Source organism: Nicotiana tomentosiformis, chromosome 6, assembly GCF_000390325.3.
Source record: "Nicotiana tomentosiformis chromosome 6, ASM39032v3, whole genome shotgun sequence".
In the NCBI taxonomy this organism is placed as follows: Eukaryota; Viridiplantae; Streptophyta; class Magnoliopsida; order Solanales; family Solanaceae; genus Nicotiana; species Nicotiana tomentosiformis.
The window spans coordinates 141,732,647-141,751,207 of NC_090817.1; the positions used below are offsets into that span (position 1 = coordinate 141,732,647).

Consider the following 18,561-nt stretch of genomic DNA (forward strand, 5'->3'; position numbering starts at 1 on the left):
TGGAGGTGACGCACATGCTAGGTGACGAGCGTGTGGGCATACATGTGGGAATTGGGACTTGGTCCATTCTATGAAACTGGAAAGTTGAATAAGCTTGTTGTTAGCTATGTGCCATTTCTGTGCTATAGAAATTTGACAGTGAATCATGGTAGAAATCATGCTTAGGCTATGTGTTGGTGCTGTAAAGACCCCAGTGGTCGTAATACTTGTTGAACCTTCCTGCTTATTGTTACTTGTACTCAGTCGTAGTATTACATGCATATTATACCTCAGTCTCTGTTATTCCCTACTGATATATTATATCATTCTGTTTGGGCTAATTCCCCTTTATTACTGAGGGTCGTGAGACTAGATAAGTTGATGACTGAGTGAGGCCGAGGGCTTGTTTGTGAGGTATTAATACCATAGCACGTGAGTTGTCCGTTCGGATCTTGATATGATTCTGTAGCACGTGAGTTGTCCGTGCGGATCCACATATTGATACTATAGCACGTGAATTGTCTTTGCGGATTATAGCGCTTGGGCTGTAGGAGCCCCTCCGGAGTTTGTACACCCCCAGTGAGCACAGGTACCTATTGAGTGTGAGTATTCAGGGCTAAGAGCCGAGTGTTGAGCTATTGAGAGAGCTTGAGGGACTGTTGCCCTGAGAGATTGCACTTGTTTCATTGTTGATGCGCTAAGATAATTTATGTCATTGTTCTGAAATTTCTGGAAAAACAATTTTTTATCCGGTTTTACCTGAACTTGGTAATGTGTAACTGACTAGACTTAAATTGCCGGAATTGAAACATGTCTACTTTCATTGCTGAAATTATTGAAATGAACTGTATTTGTATAGCTCGTCACTACCTTTCAGTTCCTTAATTATTATTGTTACTTACTGAGTTAGTTGTACTCACGCTACACCCTGTACTTCATGTGCAGATCTAGGTGTTACCAATCACGGAAGACGGTAATCTCGTGCGTGGTTGAGTATCGGAGATTTACGAGGTAGCTGCCAGCATTCACAGTCCTTGTCTCTCTCCTTCCTCGTTATCTTTTCTTTTCTGTATTGGTATTTTGACACAGACTATTGTAGAAACTGTTTCTTAGACTGGTTGTTTAGATGCTCATGACTTGGTGACACCCTATGTTTGGGGCTATTTTTCCGCACTGTATTATGAGTTTAACTCATGTTCTTACGAAAACTCTGTCATGTAAAAGCTTTGACTTATCTTTTGTGAAATATTGGATGTATTTTTGAGAATTGGCTTGCCTAGTACCATCGATAGGCGCCATCATGACAGGTTAGGATTTTGGGTCGTGACAAGTTGGTATCAGAGCCTAGGTTATATAGGTCTCATGAGTCATGAGCAGGTTTAGTAGATTCTTGCGGATCGGTACGGAGACGTCTGTACTTATCTTCGAGAGGCTACCGAACCCTTAGGAAAATTTCACCTTCTTGTATTCTATCGTGCGAACTTGTTGATTCCGGAAAACTAATATTCTTTTATTCTATTCTCCCACAGATGGTGAGAACACGTACTACCGGATCGAACGGTCAGCCACCAGTGCCACCAGTTAGGGCCGCAAGAGGTCGGAGCCGTGGTAGAGGTCGGGGCCGAGGTAGAGGTCGAGGTGTAGCTCGTACCACAGTTGGACCAGCACCTGTAGTACCACCAGTTGCTCCAGCTCAGGAGCAGATTCCAGATATAGCTGAGCCGACAGGACCAGCTCAGGCACCAGCTGTGCCCATTGAGATTCGAAACCTTCAGGAGAGTTTGGCCTAGATATTGACAGTTTGAACTGGTCTTGCTCAGGTGGTTTCGGCTCAGGACACACCTGCCACTTCTCAGGCCGGGGGAGGTACTCATACCCCCATAGCCCGTACTCTGGATCATGTAGTACAGGGACTTTAGATAGCGGTAGAACTACCAGCCCAGCCGGCTGCAGCTGTTCAGGCCCCGGTAATCCCCGTTATGGCAGATGATGAGCAAAGGAAACTTGACAGATTTGGGAGGCTTCGACCTCCATCATTTAGCGGTGCTAAGTCAGAGGATGCTCAGGGCTTTCTAGATAAGTGCCAGCGGATGCTTCGGACATCGGGTATTCTGGAGACCAGTGGGGTTTCATTCACTACTTTTCAGATTTTTGGGACTACCTTCAGATGGTGGGAGGCTTATGAGAGGCGCAAGCCGGTCGGTGCAGTACAAATTACATGGTAGGAGTTCTCTATTCTCTTTTTGGAGAAGTTCGTGTTGTAGTCTCGTAGGGAGGAGCTGCGCAGACAGTTTGAGCAACTTCGGCAGGATGGCATGTCTGTGATCCAGTACGAGATGAGGTTTTCTGAATTGGCTTGTCACGCAGTCTGGTCGGTTCCCACTGATAGGGAGAGGATTAGGAGGTTCATTGATGGCCTAACGTATCAGCTATAATTACTTATGACTAGAGAGAGGGTATCTGGTGCCACTTTTGACGAGGTGGTTGACATTGTTCGACAGATAGAGGTGGTCTGTAGCTAGGAGCGTAGTGATAGGGAGGCTAAGAGGCCTCGAGGTTCGGGTGTTTTTGGTGGGATACCTTCTAGGGGATAGTCCTACCACAACAAGTAGGGGTGTTCAAAACCGAGCCGAAACCGAAAACCAAACCGAAACCGAAGTTTAATGGCTTATTGGTATCGGGTTAACGGTTTAACGGACGGGGAACAGATTGAAATTTTTTTATTAATGGCTTATCGGTTTGGGGGCGGATTATTCAATTTTCTTAACGGATAATCTGTTAACTCATTAAGAATATATATATATATATATATATATATATATATATATCCTAATGATATTGCTTCTGTCAAGTGTAAAGTATCAATTCCCAATTTCCCATTAACAAGTGTTGGTATTGGTAGCCAAAATACATGCCTTTTGTTTTCTATTTTTCCTGGTTAGTGCCTTAGTGGTCATCACTCACCATTATAGTAAATATAGAGAAACATATGTATAGTACAAGTTACTCTATTAGAAATTTAGAATTTAGAAACCCTAAACTCTAGACCTCCCAATTTCTCCAGTCGTTGCCTCTCGCTCTCTCCTCCCATTCTCTTCTCAAGGGTCTTTCCTCCATAGCTCTATAGCTCTAATCTCATAACTAGATCTCAGACTCTCAGTTATGGCCATAGCCAGAGCAGCAGACGATAAGTTTCTTTCTTCTCATTTTTGAATCTTTACTTGAAGGTCGAATCTTTAGTTCTGCTATTGATAAAATAGACCAAAACTATGTAAACATTTGGGAAAATGTCAAAATTATTCTGGGGATTAAAAGAGGAATTTCGTGGCAGAAGAATGTCATTTTCCTCGTCATACTTTATCAGAAAATTAATTTACTTTCTAATTCGATTTCGATTCAGTTCTAATATATCTGGTAAGAATTCGAACACTAGCAAGCTAGCCTGCTACCTCTTTTCTATTGCTATTTGTTTTTCAAACACTAGTTTATTTTTATTTGGATTTCCTTAAGCTTAAGTGAGGATCAGCCTAAACTAACTCACAAACTGAAAAACAGAATTTAGTTAGTTCTGTAGTTGTTTTATACTGTTAATTAAGGTAATAATGCATCTCATTAATTCGGTGGATGAATCAGTAACAATTCCAGTCAAGTCACTAAACATCTAATTGCATAATTATTTTTCTAAAAGTCAAAGAATATCATATGCATCTCCAGGAAAATATGTAAACACACATAGAAGATATATAAATAGACCGATAAACCGCCCGATAACCGCCTGATAATAGCTAAACCGATACCAATCCATCCAATATCTTATCGGGAGGCTAGCAGATTAATACATTTAAAAACCATTAACCGATAAGCCGAACCGTTAGGCATAAATAACCGCCCGATCCGCCCGATAAGCAGCCCTAACAACAAGGGTCGCCCTTATAGGCCCGCTCAGACAACTCATCCAGCTCATCGTGGTACATCAGCTATCCACGGTTCTTACAATGCTCACTCAGGCCAGTCTTCATTTAGTGCACTACTAGCACAGAGTTCTCATCATGCCTCATCTACAGGTAATTCCTCGGGTTATCAGGAGCAGCAGTTCCGTCAGAGGATGGGTTGTTTCGAGTGCGTAGAATTGGGTCATTTAAAGAGATATTATCCTAGGCTATTGAGTGGGGCTCCACAGTAGAGTTCTCGACCGACGGCACCAGCACCAGCAGTTCCACAACCCACCCACCCAGCTCGAGGTAGGGGTCAGGCAGCTAGGGGTCGCCCAAGAGGGGGAGACCGATCCGGTGGCGGTCAGGCCCGATTCTATGCTTTTCTTGCCAGGCCAGATGTTGTTGCCTCAGATGCAGTAATCACAGGTATTGTCTCAGTGTGCCATAGTAAGGCTTCTATATTATTTGACTTTGGTTCTACTTATTTGTATGTGTCATCGTACTTTACTCATTATCTGGGTATGCCCAGTAAGTCCTTAGTTTCACCTGTTCATGTATCGACGCGAGTGGGCGATACTATAATTGTGGACCATGTGTATCGGTCGTGTGTGGTAACTATTGGGGGACAGGAGACTAGAGTTGATCTCTTATTGCTTACTATGGTTGTTTTCGATGTAATCCTGGGTATGGATTGGTTGTCCCCATGTCATGCTATTCTGGATTGTCACGCAAAAACCGTGACGTTGGCAATGCCAGGGTTGACAAAGGTCGAATGGAGAGGGTCTCTAGATTATGTTTCCTATAGGGTAATGTCTTATTTGAAGACCCAACATTTGGTGAGGAAGGGGTGTTTGTCATATTTGGCCTTTGTGAGAGATGTTGATGCAGATACTTCTACAATTGATTAAGTACCGGTAGTGCGAGATTTTTCGGATGTATTTCCTGCAGACCTGCCGGGTATGCCACCTGACAGGGATATTGATTTCGGTATTGACTTGGTGTCGGGTACACAACTCGTTTCTATTCCTCCGTATCATATGGCACCAACTGAACTGAAAGAATTGAAAGAGCAACTTCAGGAACTCCTTGATAAGGGGTTTATTAGGCGTAGTCTTTCACCTTAGGGTGCACCATTTTTGTTTGTGAAAAAGAAAGATGGTACCATGCGAATGTGCATTGATTACAAACAACTGAACAAAGTTACAATCAAGCTTTGCCACGTATTAATGATTTATTTGACCAACTTCAGGGAGCGAGGGTATTCTCCAAAATTGATTTGAGATTGGGGTATCACCAGTTGAAAATTCAGGATTTGGATATTCTAAAGACGGCATTCAGGACTTGTTATGGCCACTATGAATTTCTTGTGATGTCTTTTGGGCTAACAAATGCCCCATCAGCATTCATGCACTTGATGAATAGTGTATTCCAACCATATCTTGACTCATATGTCGTAGTATTTATTGATGAAATCCTGATGTACTCACGTACCCAAGAGGAGCATGCACGACACTTGAGTACTGTACTATAGAGGCTGAGAGAGAAGAAACTTTATGCCAAATTCTATAAGTGTGAGTTCTGGCTTAGTTCGGTAGCATTCTTGGGACACATAGTATCCACAGAGGTAGTTCAGAGTTGGCCCGGGCCATCTTCAGTTACTGATATTCGGATTTTCCTTGGCTTGGTCGGTTATTATTGTCGCTTCGTGGAGGGTTTCTCGTCTATTGCATCGCCTATGACTAAATTGACCCAGAAAGATGCTCCGTTCAGGTGGTCGAATGAACGTGAAGAGAGCTTTTAGAAGCTCAAGATAGCTTTGACTACAACTCCAGTATTGGTGTTACCTACGGGTTTAGGGTCTTATACTGTGTATTGTGACGCGTCGCGTATTGGTCTTGGCGCAGTGCTAATGCAAGACGGTAGGGTGATTTCCTATGTGTCCATACAGTTAAAGGTACATGAGAAGAATTATCCGATCCATGACCTTGAGTTAGAAGCTATTGTTCATGCCTTAAAGATTTGGCGACATTATTTGTACGGTGTCCATTGTGAGGTTTATACCGATCACCGGAGTCTACAACATCTGTTTAAATAGAAGGATCTTAATTTGCGGCAGCGGAGGTGGTTGGAGTTGCTTAAGGATTATGATATCACCATTCTCTATCATCCCGGAAAGGCCAATATCGTGGTTGATGCCTTGAGTCGTAAGGCGGAGAGTTTGGGTAGCTTAACATACTTACTGGTAGCAGAGAGGCCTTTAGCCTTGGATGTTTAGGCCTTGGCCAACCAGTTTGTTAGATTGGATGTTTTCGAGCCGAATCGAGTTTTGGCTAGTGTGGTTTCTCGGTCTTCTTTATATGATCGCATCAGAGAGCGACAGTATGATGACCCCCATCTGCTTATCCGTAAGGACACAGTTCAGCACGGTGATGCCAAGGAAGTCACTATTTGAGATGAAGGTGTATTAAGGATGCATGGAAGGCTATGTGTGCCTAATGTAGTTGGTTTGCGTGAGTTGATTCTCCAAGAAGCTCACAGTTCGCGGTACTCCATTCATCCATATTTCGCGAAGAAATATCAGGATTTGAGGCAGCGTTATTGGTGGAGGCGAATGAAGAAAGATATAGCTGGGTTTGTAGCTCAGTGTTTAAGTTGTCAACAGGTAAAGTATGAGTATCAGGGACTGGGAGGATTACTTCAGAGACTTGAAATTCCGGACTGGAAATAGGAGCGCATTAACATGGACTTCGTAGTTGGGCTTCCACGGACATTGAGGAAGTTTGATGTGGTTTGGGTGATTATAGATCGGTTGACCAAATCCGCGCATTTTATACCAGTTGTTACTAATTATTCTTTGGAGCGGTTGGCTGTGATTTATATCCGCGATATTGTTCGCCTACACGGTGTGCCAGTGTCCATCATTTCAGATTGGGGCATGCAGTTTACATCACAGTTTTGGAGAGCAGTGCAGCGAGAATTGGGCACACAGGTTCAGTTGAGTACATTATTTTACCCTCAGACAGACGAACAGTCTGAGTGCACTATTCAAATATTGGAGGATATGCTACGCGCTTGTGTCATTGATTTTGGAGGTTCTTGGGATAAATTTTTGCCACTCGCAGAATTTGCTTACAATAACAGCTACCAGTCGAGTATTCAGATGGCTCTGTATGAGGCATTATATGGGAGACGGTGTCGGTCTCTGGTTGGTTTAGTTTGAGCCGGGTAAGGCTAGGCTATTGGGTACTGACTTGGTTTAGGATGCTTTGGAGAAGGTTAAAGTGATTCAGGAGCGGCTTCGCACGACACAGTCTAGACAGAAGAGTTATGCCGACAGGAAGGTCCGTGTTGTTGCTTACATGGTTTGGGAGAAGGTTCTGCTCAAGATTTCACCAATTAAGGGTGTGTTGAGGTTCGGGAAGAAGGGCAAGTTGAGCTCTCGGTATATTCGGCCTTTTGAGATACTTAAGAAAATTGGGGAGGTAGCTTATGAACTTGTTTTGCCACCTAGTCTATCAGGTGTTCATCTAGTGTTCCATGTATCCATGCTCCGAAAGTATGTCGGGGATCCGTCTCATATTTTGGATTTCAATAAAGTGTAGCTGGACGGTAATTTGACTTATGATGTGGAGCCGATGGCTATTTTAGACCGGCAGGCTCAAAAGCTGAGGTCAAAGAACATAATGTCAGTGAAGGTACATTGGAGAGGCAAGCCAGTCGGAGAGGCTACTTGGGAGATTGAGCGGGAGATGCAGAGCAAATATCCACACCTATTTGAGACTCCAGGTATGATTCTAAACCCATTTGAGGACAAATGTTTATTGAAGAGTGGGAGAATGTAATGACCCAGTCGGTCATTTTGAGTATTAAAACCCCGTTTCCCTATTTACTGCTCAAATTGTGATTTACGATTGTTATTTGACTTACCGGGGTAATTGATTTGGGGACGGTGAGATTTTGGAATGATTTGGAACACTTAGTTCCAAGCTTTAAAACTTAAGTTGAAAAGGTTTTGTGGTCTCGGACTTTCTGGGTTGAACAATGCACTGAGGAGTAATGGAAAATTTTCGGTAGAAGAGGACATTTCTGTGGCCCACTATGCGGTCGCAGAATCACTATGCAGACCGCATAATGGCCGCGGAGTGAAATAGATTTGAGACAAGATTTGAGGAAAATCCGCGATGCATTATGCGACCGCAGACCTGTTCTGCGGTGCATTATGCGACCGTAGAACAGGTATACGGGCTGTATAATCACCGTAGACCTAAAAAGGCGACCCTCGTTTTGGAGCTTCAATTATGCGATCAGTTTGCTCTGCATACGTGTTATGCGATCGCAAAGCTGCTTCAGGGCTTCAATTCTTTCTAATTTTGACCCGACCCAACTTCAATTTATAGCCCTTGAAGCTCATTTTGGAGCAACAATCTGATATTTTTAGAGAGAAGGGAGAGTGTTCTGGAAAGAGGAAGAAGCTCAAGTGCTTTGTTCATCAAGATCTTGTTCAAGCTTTGAAATCCAACAAGGAAATATCACAAGATCTTCACCTAAGAGGTAAGGTTCTAACCCCTAGTCTTCAATTTCGAGTTTGGGTAAAGATGGGTGATTAAGAGTATGATTCTTGGATGTAAGAGTATTATTTATACGTATTAATAAGGTTTATGGAAAGATTGTTGAGTTCATATGGGTAAATACTGGGTTAAAATGGTATAAATCTTCAAAGATTTAATTAAAGATTTGAGGGTCGAGTTGATGTCATAATTTGGTAAAATTTGTATGGTAGGACTCGTGGTTGGATGGGCGTTCATATTTTGTAACTTTTGTCGGGTTCCGAGACGTGGTCCCTACGACAATTTTTGAGTTAATTTTGGATTTTTATTGGAAAAATTAGCATTCCCTTATGGAATTAATTACAATAATTGGTATTGACTGAATCGAATTAATTGTGGCAAGATACGATGCTTTCGGAGACCAATTCTTGTGGCAAGGGCATAGTGGAATAAAGAATTATACGGTTTGAGGTAAGTAATAGTTTTAAATCTGGTCCCGAGGGTATGAAACTCTGTATTATTGTATTATTTGAATATTTTGGAAGTGACACACATGCTAGGTGATAGATGTGTGGGCATGCACTGCGGGAATTGGGACTTGGTCCATTCCATGAAACTGGAAAGTTGAATAAGCTTGTTTTTAGCTATGTGCCATTTCTGTGCTATAGAAATTTGACAGTGAATCATGGTAGAAATCATGCTTAGGCTATGTGTTGGTGCTGTAAAGACCCAATGGTCGTAATACTTATTGAACCTTCCTGCTTATTGTTACTCGTACTCAGTCATAGTATTACATATATATTATACCTCAGTCTCTGTTATTCCCTACTGATATATTATATCATTGTATTTGGGCTGATTCCCCTTTATTACTGAGGACTGTGAGACTAGAGAGGTTGATGACTGAGTGAGGCTGAGGGCCTGTTTGTGAGGTATTGATACCATAGCACGTGAGTTGTCCGTGCGGATCTTGATATAATTCTATAGCACATGAGTTGTCCGTGCAGCACATGAGTTATCCGTATGGATCCACATATTAATACTATAGCACGTGAGTTGTCCGTGTAACACGTGAGTTATCCGTGTGGATTATAACGCTTGGGCTGTAGGAGCCCCTCCGGAGTCTGTACACCCCTCCAGTGAGCGCAGGTATCTATTGAGTGTAAGTATTCAAGGCTGAGAGCCGAGTGTTAGGCTATTGAGAGAGCTTGAGGGACTGTTTCCCTGAGAGGTTGCACTTGTTTCATTGTTATTGCGCTTAAATAATTTATGTCATTGTTCTAAAATTTCTTGAAACAAAATATCGTATCTGATTTTACCTGAACTTGGTAATGTGTAACTGACTTGACTTAAATTGCCGGAATTGAAACATGTCTACTTTCATTGCTGAAATTACTGAAATGAACTGTATTTGTATAGCTCGTCACTACCTTTCAGTTCCTTAATTATTATTGTTACTTACTGATTTGGTTGTACTCACGCTACACCCTGCACTTCATGTGCAGATCCAGCTGTTCTCGGTCACGGAGGACGTTGATCTCGTGCGTGGTTGAGTATCGGAGATTCACGAGGTAGCTGCCTACGTTCGCAGTCCTTGTCTCTCTCCTTCCTCGTTATCTTTTCTTTTCTGTATTGGTATTTTGACACAAACTCTTTTAGACACTCTGTTCTTAGACTGGTTGTTTAGATGCTCATGACTTGGTGGAACCCGATGTTTGGAGCTATTTTTCCGCACTGTATTTTGAGTTTAACACCTGTTCTTACGAAAACTCTGTCATGTAAAAGCTCTGACTTATCTTTTGTGAAATATTGCAAGTATTTTTGAGAATCGGCTTGCCTAGTACCATTGATAGGCTCCATCACGACATAATTAGGATTTTGGGTCGTGACAATTAAAATATTAAAATCTTACAAAACAATTACATGAGTTATTCACATAGCAAGAGAAACAAGCTCTGTTATTAGCATAAACTGCATTATACAATAACTTACTATTGAGTATCTTACTGTGATATCGATTATTAATTTATTAAGGTTATCTTGTAATTATATCATGTAATTACACTCAATTCTTACTTTCCCTTTGAGAACTAGATAGTGTATTATCTCAAATACACTTACTTCGTTACTAGCCAATTTATTACATGGTAAAACAAACAAGCCAAATTATGTAATTATATCTAATTACACCTAAGTTCAATTCCCTTGTAATTTTAACGAGCTTTAAATGATGCATTTTTTAGATGGTAAAAATTTCCATGTTAGCAAAATATGCTTAATTAAAATTATTATTAAAGAAATTTAGGTGTTCAATGCACAAGCTCGTTTAAATGTATAAAAGAAAATTTTGATAAGTTAAGAGGTCGCGTATGTATTTGGCCAAACAAAAACATAAAGAAAAATATAGATGCATTGAAAGATATCATGCAAGGATGGTATACTCACGGAAAATATGATTTGAAAGAGAACGGGCAATACTTAATAACTAGCAGCTACAATGCACTGGTGGGGCAACAAGGTCGACTAAAGATAGCTCAATTAATATGAACTGCACTTGCCCAACCAAAATACAGATATGTTGTATGGTTAGTTGTGCAGGGTAGGTTGCTGACTAAGGCAAGATTGAGACATCTTCATATCCCAGTGGAAGATTGTAATGACCCAATATGTCATATTTAATTTTAAATATTTATTTTTGTGTTCTGAGACCTCAAAAAGCTATATCCAGCATTTCTCGACTTGCGTGCACAGTTCGTAAATGTTTCCGAAAAGTTTTTGTATGAAAAACTAATTAAAATATGAAATAGATCTTTAAAACTTAACTGAGTTGACTTCAGTCAACATTTTGAGCCAACGAACCCGGATTAGTATTTTGACAGTTCCAGTAGGTCCATATCGTGATTTGGGACTTGGGCGTATGCCCGGAATCGAATTCGAAGGTCCCTAGCTCAAATTATCGGCATTTAACAGAAATTAGAAATTTAAAGGTTTAAGAATTCCTAAATTTGGTCATAATTGAGTTTTTGTTGATATTGGGTTCCGATTTAGATTCCGAGAGGGATCAGCTTCGTAACAATATTTATGACTTATGCACAAAATTTAAAGTTATTCCGAGGTACGTAGGCACGTTTTCCGTTAGTTTTTGAAAAAAAATAAAGATTGATCGGAGATTTGAATTTTGAGCAAACGACCCCGGAATAAAATTTTGATGATTCCAATAGCTTCGTATGGTGATTTCGTACTTAGGCGCATGTTCGGATTTGGATTTCAAAGTCCGCAGGACAATTCGGCGCATTTTGGGTGAAAGTTAGAAAATAGAAGATTTTTGAAAAGTTTGACCGAGAGTTTACTTTATTGATATCGGGGTCGGAATTCGATTTTCGAAATTGGAACAGCTCTATTATGTCATTTATGACTTGCATGAAAAATTTGAATTCATTCCAAATTGATTTGGCATGTTTCGACGTGAGTTATAGAATTGAAAGTTTCATAATCTCTTAAGTCCGAATCGACGCACAATTTGTAGTTTCGCCGTTGTTATGTGTGATTTGAGACCTCGAGTAGGTCCATAGTATGTTTTGAGACTTGTTGGTGTGTTCGGATGGGGTCCCGAGGGGCTTGGGTGAGTTTCGGAGTGGTTTCAGACCATTTTTAGATCATTTTTAACTGCTGGTTTTTGACAGTAGTGTGCGAAATTTCTGATGTGCAGAGTTGATCTTGGAAGCTTATATCTTTCAATCTATAAGGAATCTGGAAATTATCAAAACATGAAAGTTGTAGCCCTTTGATTATAGTTTCTATAACGATAAACCATTCATCATTTGGATAGAAAGGTATGATCGATTGACTGAAGGCTAGTAATGCAGTTTTTGTTTGCCTTGCAGTGTACATCACCAGAAATTTCTGATGCACAAGGCTGACTTTGGAAGCTTATGTCTCGCAATCTATAAGGAATCTGGAAATTATAAAAACAAGAAAGTTCTATCAAAGATTCTAGTTTCTCGAAAGATAAACCATTCATCATTTGGACATTTATACAGAAAGTTATGATCGATTGACTGAAGGCTGGTAATGCAGTTTTTGTTTGCCTAGCAGTGTGCATCGCCAGAAATTTATGATGCACGAGGCTGATTTTGGAAGATTATATCTCGGAATCTATAACAAATCTAAAAATTATCAAAACATGAAAGTTGTAGCCCTTTGATTCTAGTTTCCACAAAGAAAAACCATTCATCATGTGGACATTATACAGAAAGTTATGATCGATTGACTGAAGGCTGGTTCCGTAATTTTTGGCTTGAACATTTTGAGACAATACCTGCACAAAATATATATGTCCGGAGTCCGACATTTTTGTTAATTTTTAGAGTTTTAGACCTCGGTTTTGGGCGATTTCAGAGGCATTTTTCATGAGTTTGAGTTGGGTAAGTATTCTTTACGCCAAAGTAGTTATATTTCATGATTCCATACTCATTTACATCATGAATCCGTGAATTTATGGAAGAAAAATCAGATTTTTTAAAAATCTTCCAAAAATAAAAATTTAAGATTTGAAAGCCAATCCGATATTGGAATTCGATAATTTTTGTATAGTTGAACTCATATCGGAATGGGTGTTCAGATTTTGTGAGTTTTTCCGAGATTTGAGACGTGGGTCCCACAGTCGGTTTTGGAAATGAATTTCAGATTTTAATTTGAAAAATTAGTAATTTCTTATGGAATTAATTCCTATGATCGTGTTGAGAATATTGAATTGTTTGTGACTAGATTTGAAGCTTTTATACATCAATTCGCGAGCCAAAGGTTTATTGGAATCTTGAATTTGGTTGCGAAGTAAGGTAAGTGTCGTGGTTAACCTTGACTTGAGAGAATAGAATCCTTGAATTATTGTACGTGAATTTCATGTGTAACGACGTATAGACAAGGTGACGAGTGCCTATACGTCGTCAAAATAATTTTTTGCACATTTATCTGGAAATCATAAATTATTTTAAATTATGAATTAATTATTATATTAATTATTTCTCTCATATTCCTTGCTCAATATTATGCCTTGAATCCATGATATATATGCTACATGCTTATTTGATTTATGTGACTTAACTATTACTTGACATTTAGCATACTAAATATTAAAATTCCTATTTCCTCCTTAATTTCTACAATTAATTGCTACTTGTCATCACTTGTTTCTAAATAAATCATAATTATTATATACTTGTTGTCTTAAAATTTCATATTAATTATTGCATTTATTGGAATAATATTTTTTATAAGAATTGGTAAATTATATTATTGAGGAGCGGGTTGGACGCTGCAACAGAAATGAAAGTGAATATATTGGAGGAGCGGGCACAACAAAATTGATTGAAAGTGAATATATTGGAGGAGCGGGTTGCACGCCGCAACAGATTTGATTGAAAAGATATATTGAGGATCTGGTTGCACGCCGCAACGGAATTAAATAAAATTGAATATATTGTTTGATCGGGATGCACGCAATAACGGAATTGAATATGAATATATTTTGGGATCGGGTTGCACTCCGCAACGAAAAGTGATTTAAGTAATAATTGGTTATGACTGCCGAGTTGGCTTGATTGTTCATATGATTTACCGGTTTAATTTCTATTCATGTTCTCCTATATTGTTATTATTATTATTATTATTATTATTATTATTATTATTATTATTATTATTATTATTATTATTATTATTATTATTATTGCGTACAGGTTAATGTAAGTGACCTGCCTTAGCCTCGTGACTACTTCGTCGAGGTTAGGCTCGGCACTTACTGGGTACATGGGGTCAGTTATACTCATACTACACTCTGTACTTCTTGTGCGAATATCGGAGTTGGTCCTAGTGGCGTACAGTAGATTTGCTCAGATTCAGCTATCCACAGGAAACTTGAGGTATAGCTGCATGGCGTTCGCAGCTCTGAAGTCCCCATCTACTTTATTTTAGCTGTGTATTTCTGTCAGACGGCTTTATTTTCATTTAGACCCTTATTTATATTATTCTAGTAGCTCGTGCACTTGTGACACCAGTTCTAGGATGGTATTTAGACATCGCTATTATTATGGTTTAATTACTTTATTTCAGATTTTATACCAGTTATTAGTTTCTTTATTATTAATTAAATTAAATTGTTAAAAAAATGATTAAAATTATTCTAATGTTGGCTTGCCTAGCAAGTGAAATGTTAGACACCATCACGGTCCCAAAGTAGGAATTTCGGGTCGTGACAAGTTAGTATTAGAGCACTAGGTTACATAGGTGTCACGAGTCACGAGCAAGCTTAATAGAGTCTGAAGGATCGGTACGGAGAAGTCTGTACTTATCTTCCAGAGGCTATGGAGTTTAGGAAAAATTTCACTTCTATTCTACTCTGTCGTGCGATTTTATTCTATCATTGATGATTGAACTCTTTTATTCTTGTCCTCTCACAGATGGTGAGAAAACGTACTATGTCTATAGCCGGACAGGATCCAGAGCCCCCAGTGACAGCTATGAGGTAGAGGCCGAGGCCGAGGTCCCGCCAGAGGCCGAGGTAGAGGCAGAGGTAGATCTCAATATAGAGCTCGAGCAGCAGCACCTGTTGTAGAACCTCAAGTGGATTTAGAAGCAGAGGTTCCAGCTCAGACGGTACCTGTTGGACCAGTTCAGGTTCCGGAAAGATTCATAGCTACTTCAATACTTCAGGGTGCTCTAGTCCGTTTGGTGAGTCTTATGGAGGGTGTGGCCCAATATGGTATATTTCCAGTGGCACCAGTTGTCTCACAGGCTAGGGAGGAGCACAAACTCCCACTACTCCTGCTCTAGGGCAGACAACTCCCCAGTATTAGGCTCCAAAAACTCCCACTTGTCCATCCAGTTGGGGTAGTTCAACCAGTCATTGCAGCATAGGCCAGTGATAGGCCTACTTTGTCTTCTGAGGCTTTGTTGAGGTTGGACAAGTTTACCAAGATATTTCCAATCCATTTAAGTGGTACACCTTCTGAGGACCCACAGGAGTTTCTTGACTGCTGCTATGAAGTATTGTAGAACATGGGGATAGTCGAAAGCAATGGGGTTGATTTTGTTGTGTTTCTGATGACTGGTTCTGCCAAGAGGTGGTGGAAAGATTATATATTTACTAGACCAATCGGTTCGCCTGCACTTACTTGGGAGCAATTCTCACAGCTTTTTCTGGAGAAGTTCCTTCCTATCACACTGAGGGAGAATTACCGTAAGCAGATTGAGACCCATTTTGTGGATCTAGCCCGTCATGCTCTTCTTCTACTTCCTACCGAGAGAGAGAGGGTGACGAGGTTCATTGATGGACTCTTTCAACCTATCAAGCAACAGATGGCCAAGGAAACTGGGAGTGAGATTTCTTTTCAGACGGCTGCTAATGTTGCCATGCAGACCGATATGGTTCTTTCACAGGAGAGAGGTCCAGTGTAAGATAAGAGGCCCCGTCATTCTGGTAATTTTAGAGGCACCTCATCTGGAGGCAGGAGTACTTATGGTAGGGATCATCCACCCAGACCATTTTATTCATCACTTCAGACTTCTCACGGTGCTTCAGGGAGTCAAGGTCCTTATGTTCCTTACCCTGGACAGCCAACATTCAGTGCAAATTCAGCTTCTATTAGTGCACCACCACTCCAGAGTCACTATGGCGGCTATCTGACCCGTTCGGGTCAGCTTCAGTAGAGCAGGATGGGTGTTATGAGTGTGGGAACATTGGTCACATCAGGAGGCATTGCCCTAGGTTGTTGAGCAACAGATCTCAGCAAAATTCTCGTGCCATCATACCGGCATTGGTTGCTCCACCGCCAGCCCAACCAGCTAGAGGCATGGGTCAGACAGCTAGAGGTGGAGGTCAGACTGTTAGAGGTGGAGGCCAGCGAGCTATGGCCTTTCCCAGAGATATAGTTAGACTGGTAGGGCCCAACCCCGATTCTATGCTTTCCCAGCTAGGCCTGGGGCAGAGTCATCCGACGCCGTGATCATAGGTATTGTTCCAGTTTGCCATAGAGATGTCTCAGTTCTATTTGATCTAGGATCTACTTACTCCTATGTGCCCTCCTACTTTTCTTCATATATGGTTGTGCCTCGTGATTCTCTAAGTGCATATGTATATATGTCCACGCCGGTGGGAGATTCTGTTGTGGTAGATCATGTCTATCGTTCGTGTGTGGTTACTATTGGGATTCTTGAGACTAGAGTGGATCTTCTACTTCTCGACATGGTAGATTTTGATGTCAAACTGGATATGGATTGGTTGTCACCTTATCATGCTATATTGTATTGTCATTCCAAGACGGTGACCTTAGCCATGTTGGGGTTACCTCGATTAGAGTGGAAAGGAATTCCTGGTCATTCTACCAGCAGGGTTATTTCTTATATGAAGGCTCGACATATGGTCGAGAAAGGGGTGTCTAGCCTATTTGGCTTATATTTGCGATCCCAATGCGGATGTTCTTTCTATGGACTCAGTACCAGTTGTTCGTGAATTTCTAGAAGTATTTCTTGCAGATTTGTCGAGGATTCCACCCGATAGAGATATTGACTTCTATATTTATTTGGCTCCGAGCACTCACCCCATTTCTATTCCACCATACCGTATGGCCCTGCCGGAGTTAAAAGAATTGAAGGAGCAGTTACAAGACTTGCTTGATCAGGGATTCATTAGACCTAGTGTCTCACCCTGGGGTGCAACATTGTTGTTTGTGAGTAAGAAATATAGTTCAATGCGGATGTGTATAGATTATCGGCAGTTGAACAAAGCTATTATCAAGAACAAGTATCTGTTGCCAAGAATTGATGACTTATTCGATCATTTTCAGGGTTCCAAGGTATTTTCGAAGATTGACTTGAGGTCTGGCTATCATCAGTTGAAGATTAGGGCATCTGATGTCCCTAAGACAGCTTTTCGGACTCGGTATGGGCATTATGAATTTTTAGTGATGTCATTTGGGCTGACAAATGCCCCAACAACATTTATGGATTTGATGAACAGGGTGTTCAAGCCCTATCTGGATTTCTTTGTGGTTGTATTCATTGATGACATCTTGATTTACTCCAGCAGTCGAGTGGAGCATGAGCAACATCTTCGGATTGTGCTTCATACTTTGAGGGATAATAAATTATATGCCAAATTTTCAAAATGCGAGTTTTGGTTAGACTTAGTTGCCTTTTTGGGGCATGTTGTATCGCCAGAAGGCATAAATGTGGACCCTAAGAAGATTGAGGCAATTCAGAACTGGCCTAGACCTACTTCAACTAAAGAGATTCGGAGTTTTCTGGGTCTGGCAGGTTATTATCGCTGGTTCATGGAAGGGTTTTCATCTATAGCAAACCCATTGACCAGACTGGCCTAGAAGGGTGCTCTATTCAGATGGTCAGACTAGTGTTAGTTGAGCTTTTAGAAGCTCAAGACTGCTTTGATTACGACGCCAGTGTTGGTGTTGCCCACAAGTTCAGAATCGTACACGGTGTATTATGATGCATCTCGTATTGAACTCGGTATAGTATTGATGCAAGATGGCAGGGTGATTGAATATGCGTCACGACAGTTGAAAGTTCACGAGAAGAATTATCCTGTTCATGACTTAGAATTAGCATCCATTGTTCATGCGCTGAAGAATTGGAGGCACTACCTTTACGGTGTGTCATGTGAAGTATTCATAGATCATCGTAGTCTACAGTATCTATTCAAATAAAAAGATCTCAATTTGAGGCGGAGAAGATGGTTGGAGCTGTTGAAAGACTATGATATCACCATTTTGTATCACCCGGGAAAGGCCAATGTGGTGGCTGATACTTTAAGTAGAAAGGTTGTGAGTATGGGCAGCCTTGCGTATATTCCAGTTGGTGAGAGGCCGCTAGCTACAGATGTTTAGACTTTGGCCAATCAGTTTGTGAGGTTAGATGTTTCGGAGCCCAGTCGTGTTCTATCTTGCACAATCACTCAGTCTTCTTTATATGAGTGCATTAGAGAGCAACAATATGATGATCCTCATTTGCTTGTCCTTAAGGACACGGTGTGGCACGGTGGTCCCAAGCAGATTGTTGTGGGAGGTGATGGAGTTCTGTGGATGCAGGGT

At 40.8% G+C, this 18,561-nt stretch overlaps 1 protein-coding gene across 1 annotated transcript; it reads left to right on the forward strand.

The window, feature by feature from the left end:
- Positions 1-15,514: 15,514 nt before the first annotated feature.
- LOC138894863 (uncharacterized) lies at positions 15,515-15,913 on the forward strand. Its single transcript, XM_070179596.1, has one exon. It carries the CDS (start codon positions 15,515-15,517, stop codon positions 15,911-15,913), a length of 399 nt encoding a protein of 132 aa, XP_070035697.1.
- Positions 15,914-18,561: the final 2,648 nt, after the last annotated feature.

Bases quoted from the DNA above. Each gene is read 5' to 3' on its own strand.
- LOC138894863 (XM_070179596.1), top strand. From the start codon at position 15,515: ATGGGGATAGTCGAAAGCAATGGGGTTGATTTTGTTGTGTTTCTGATG.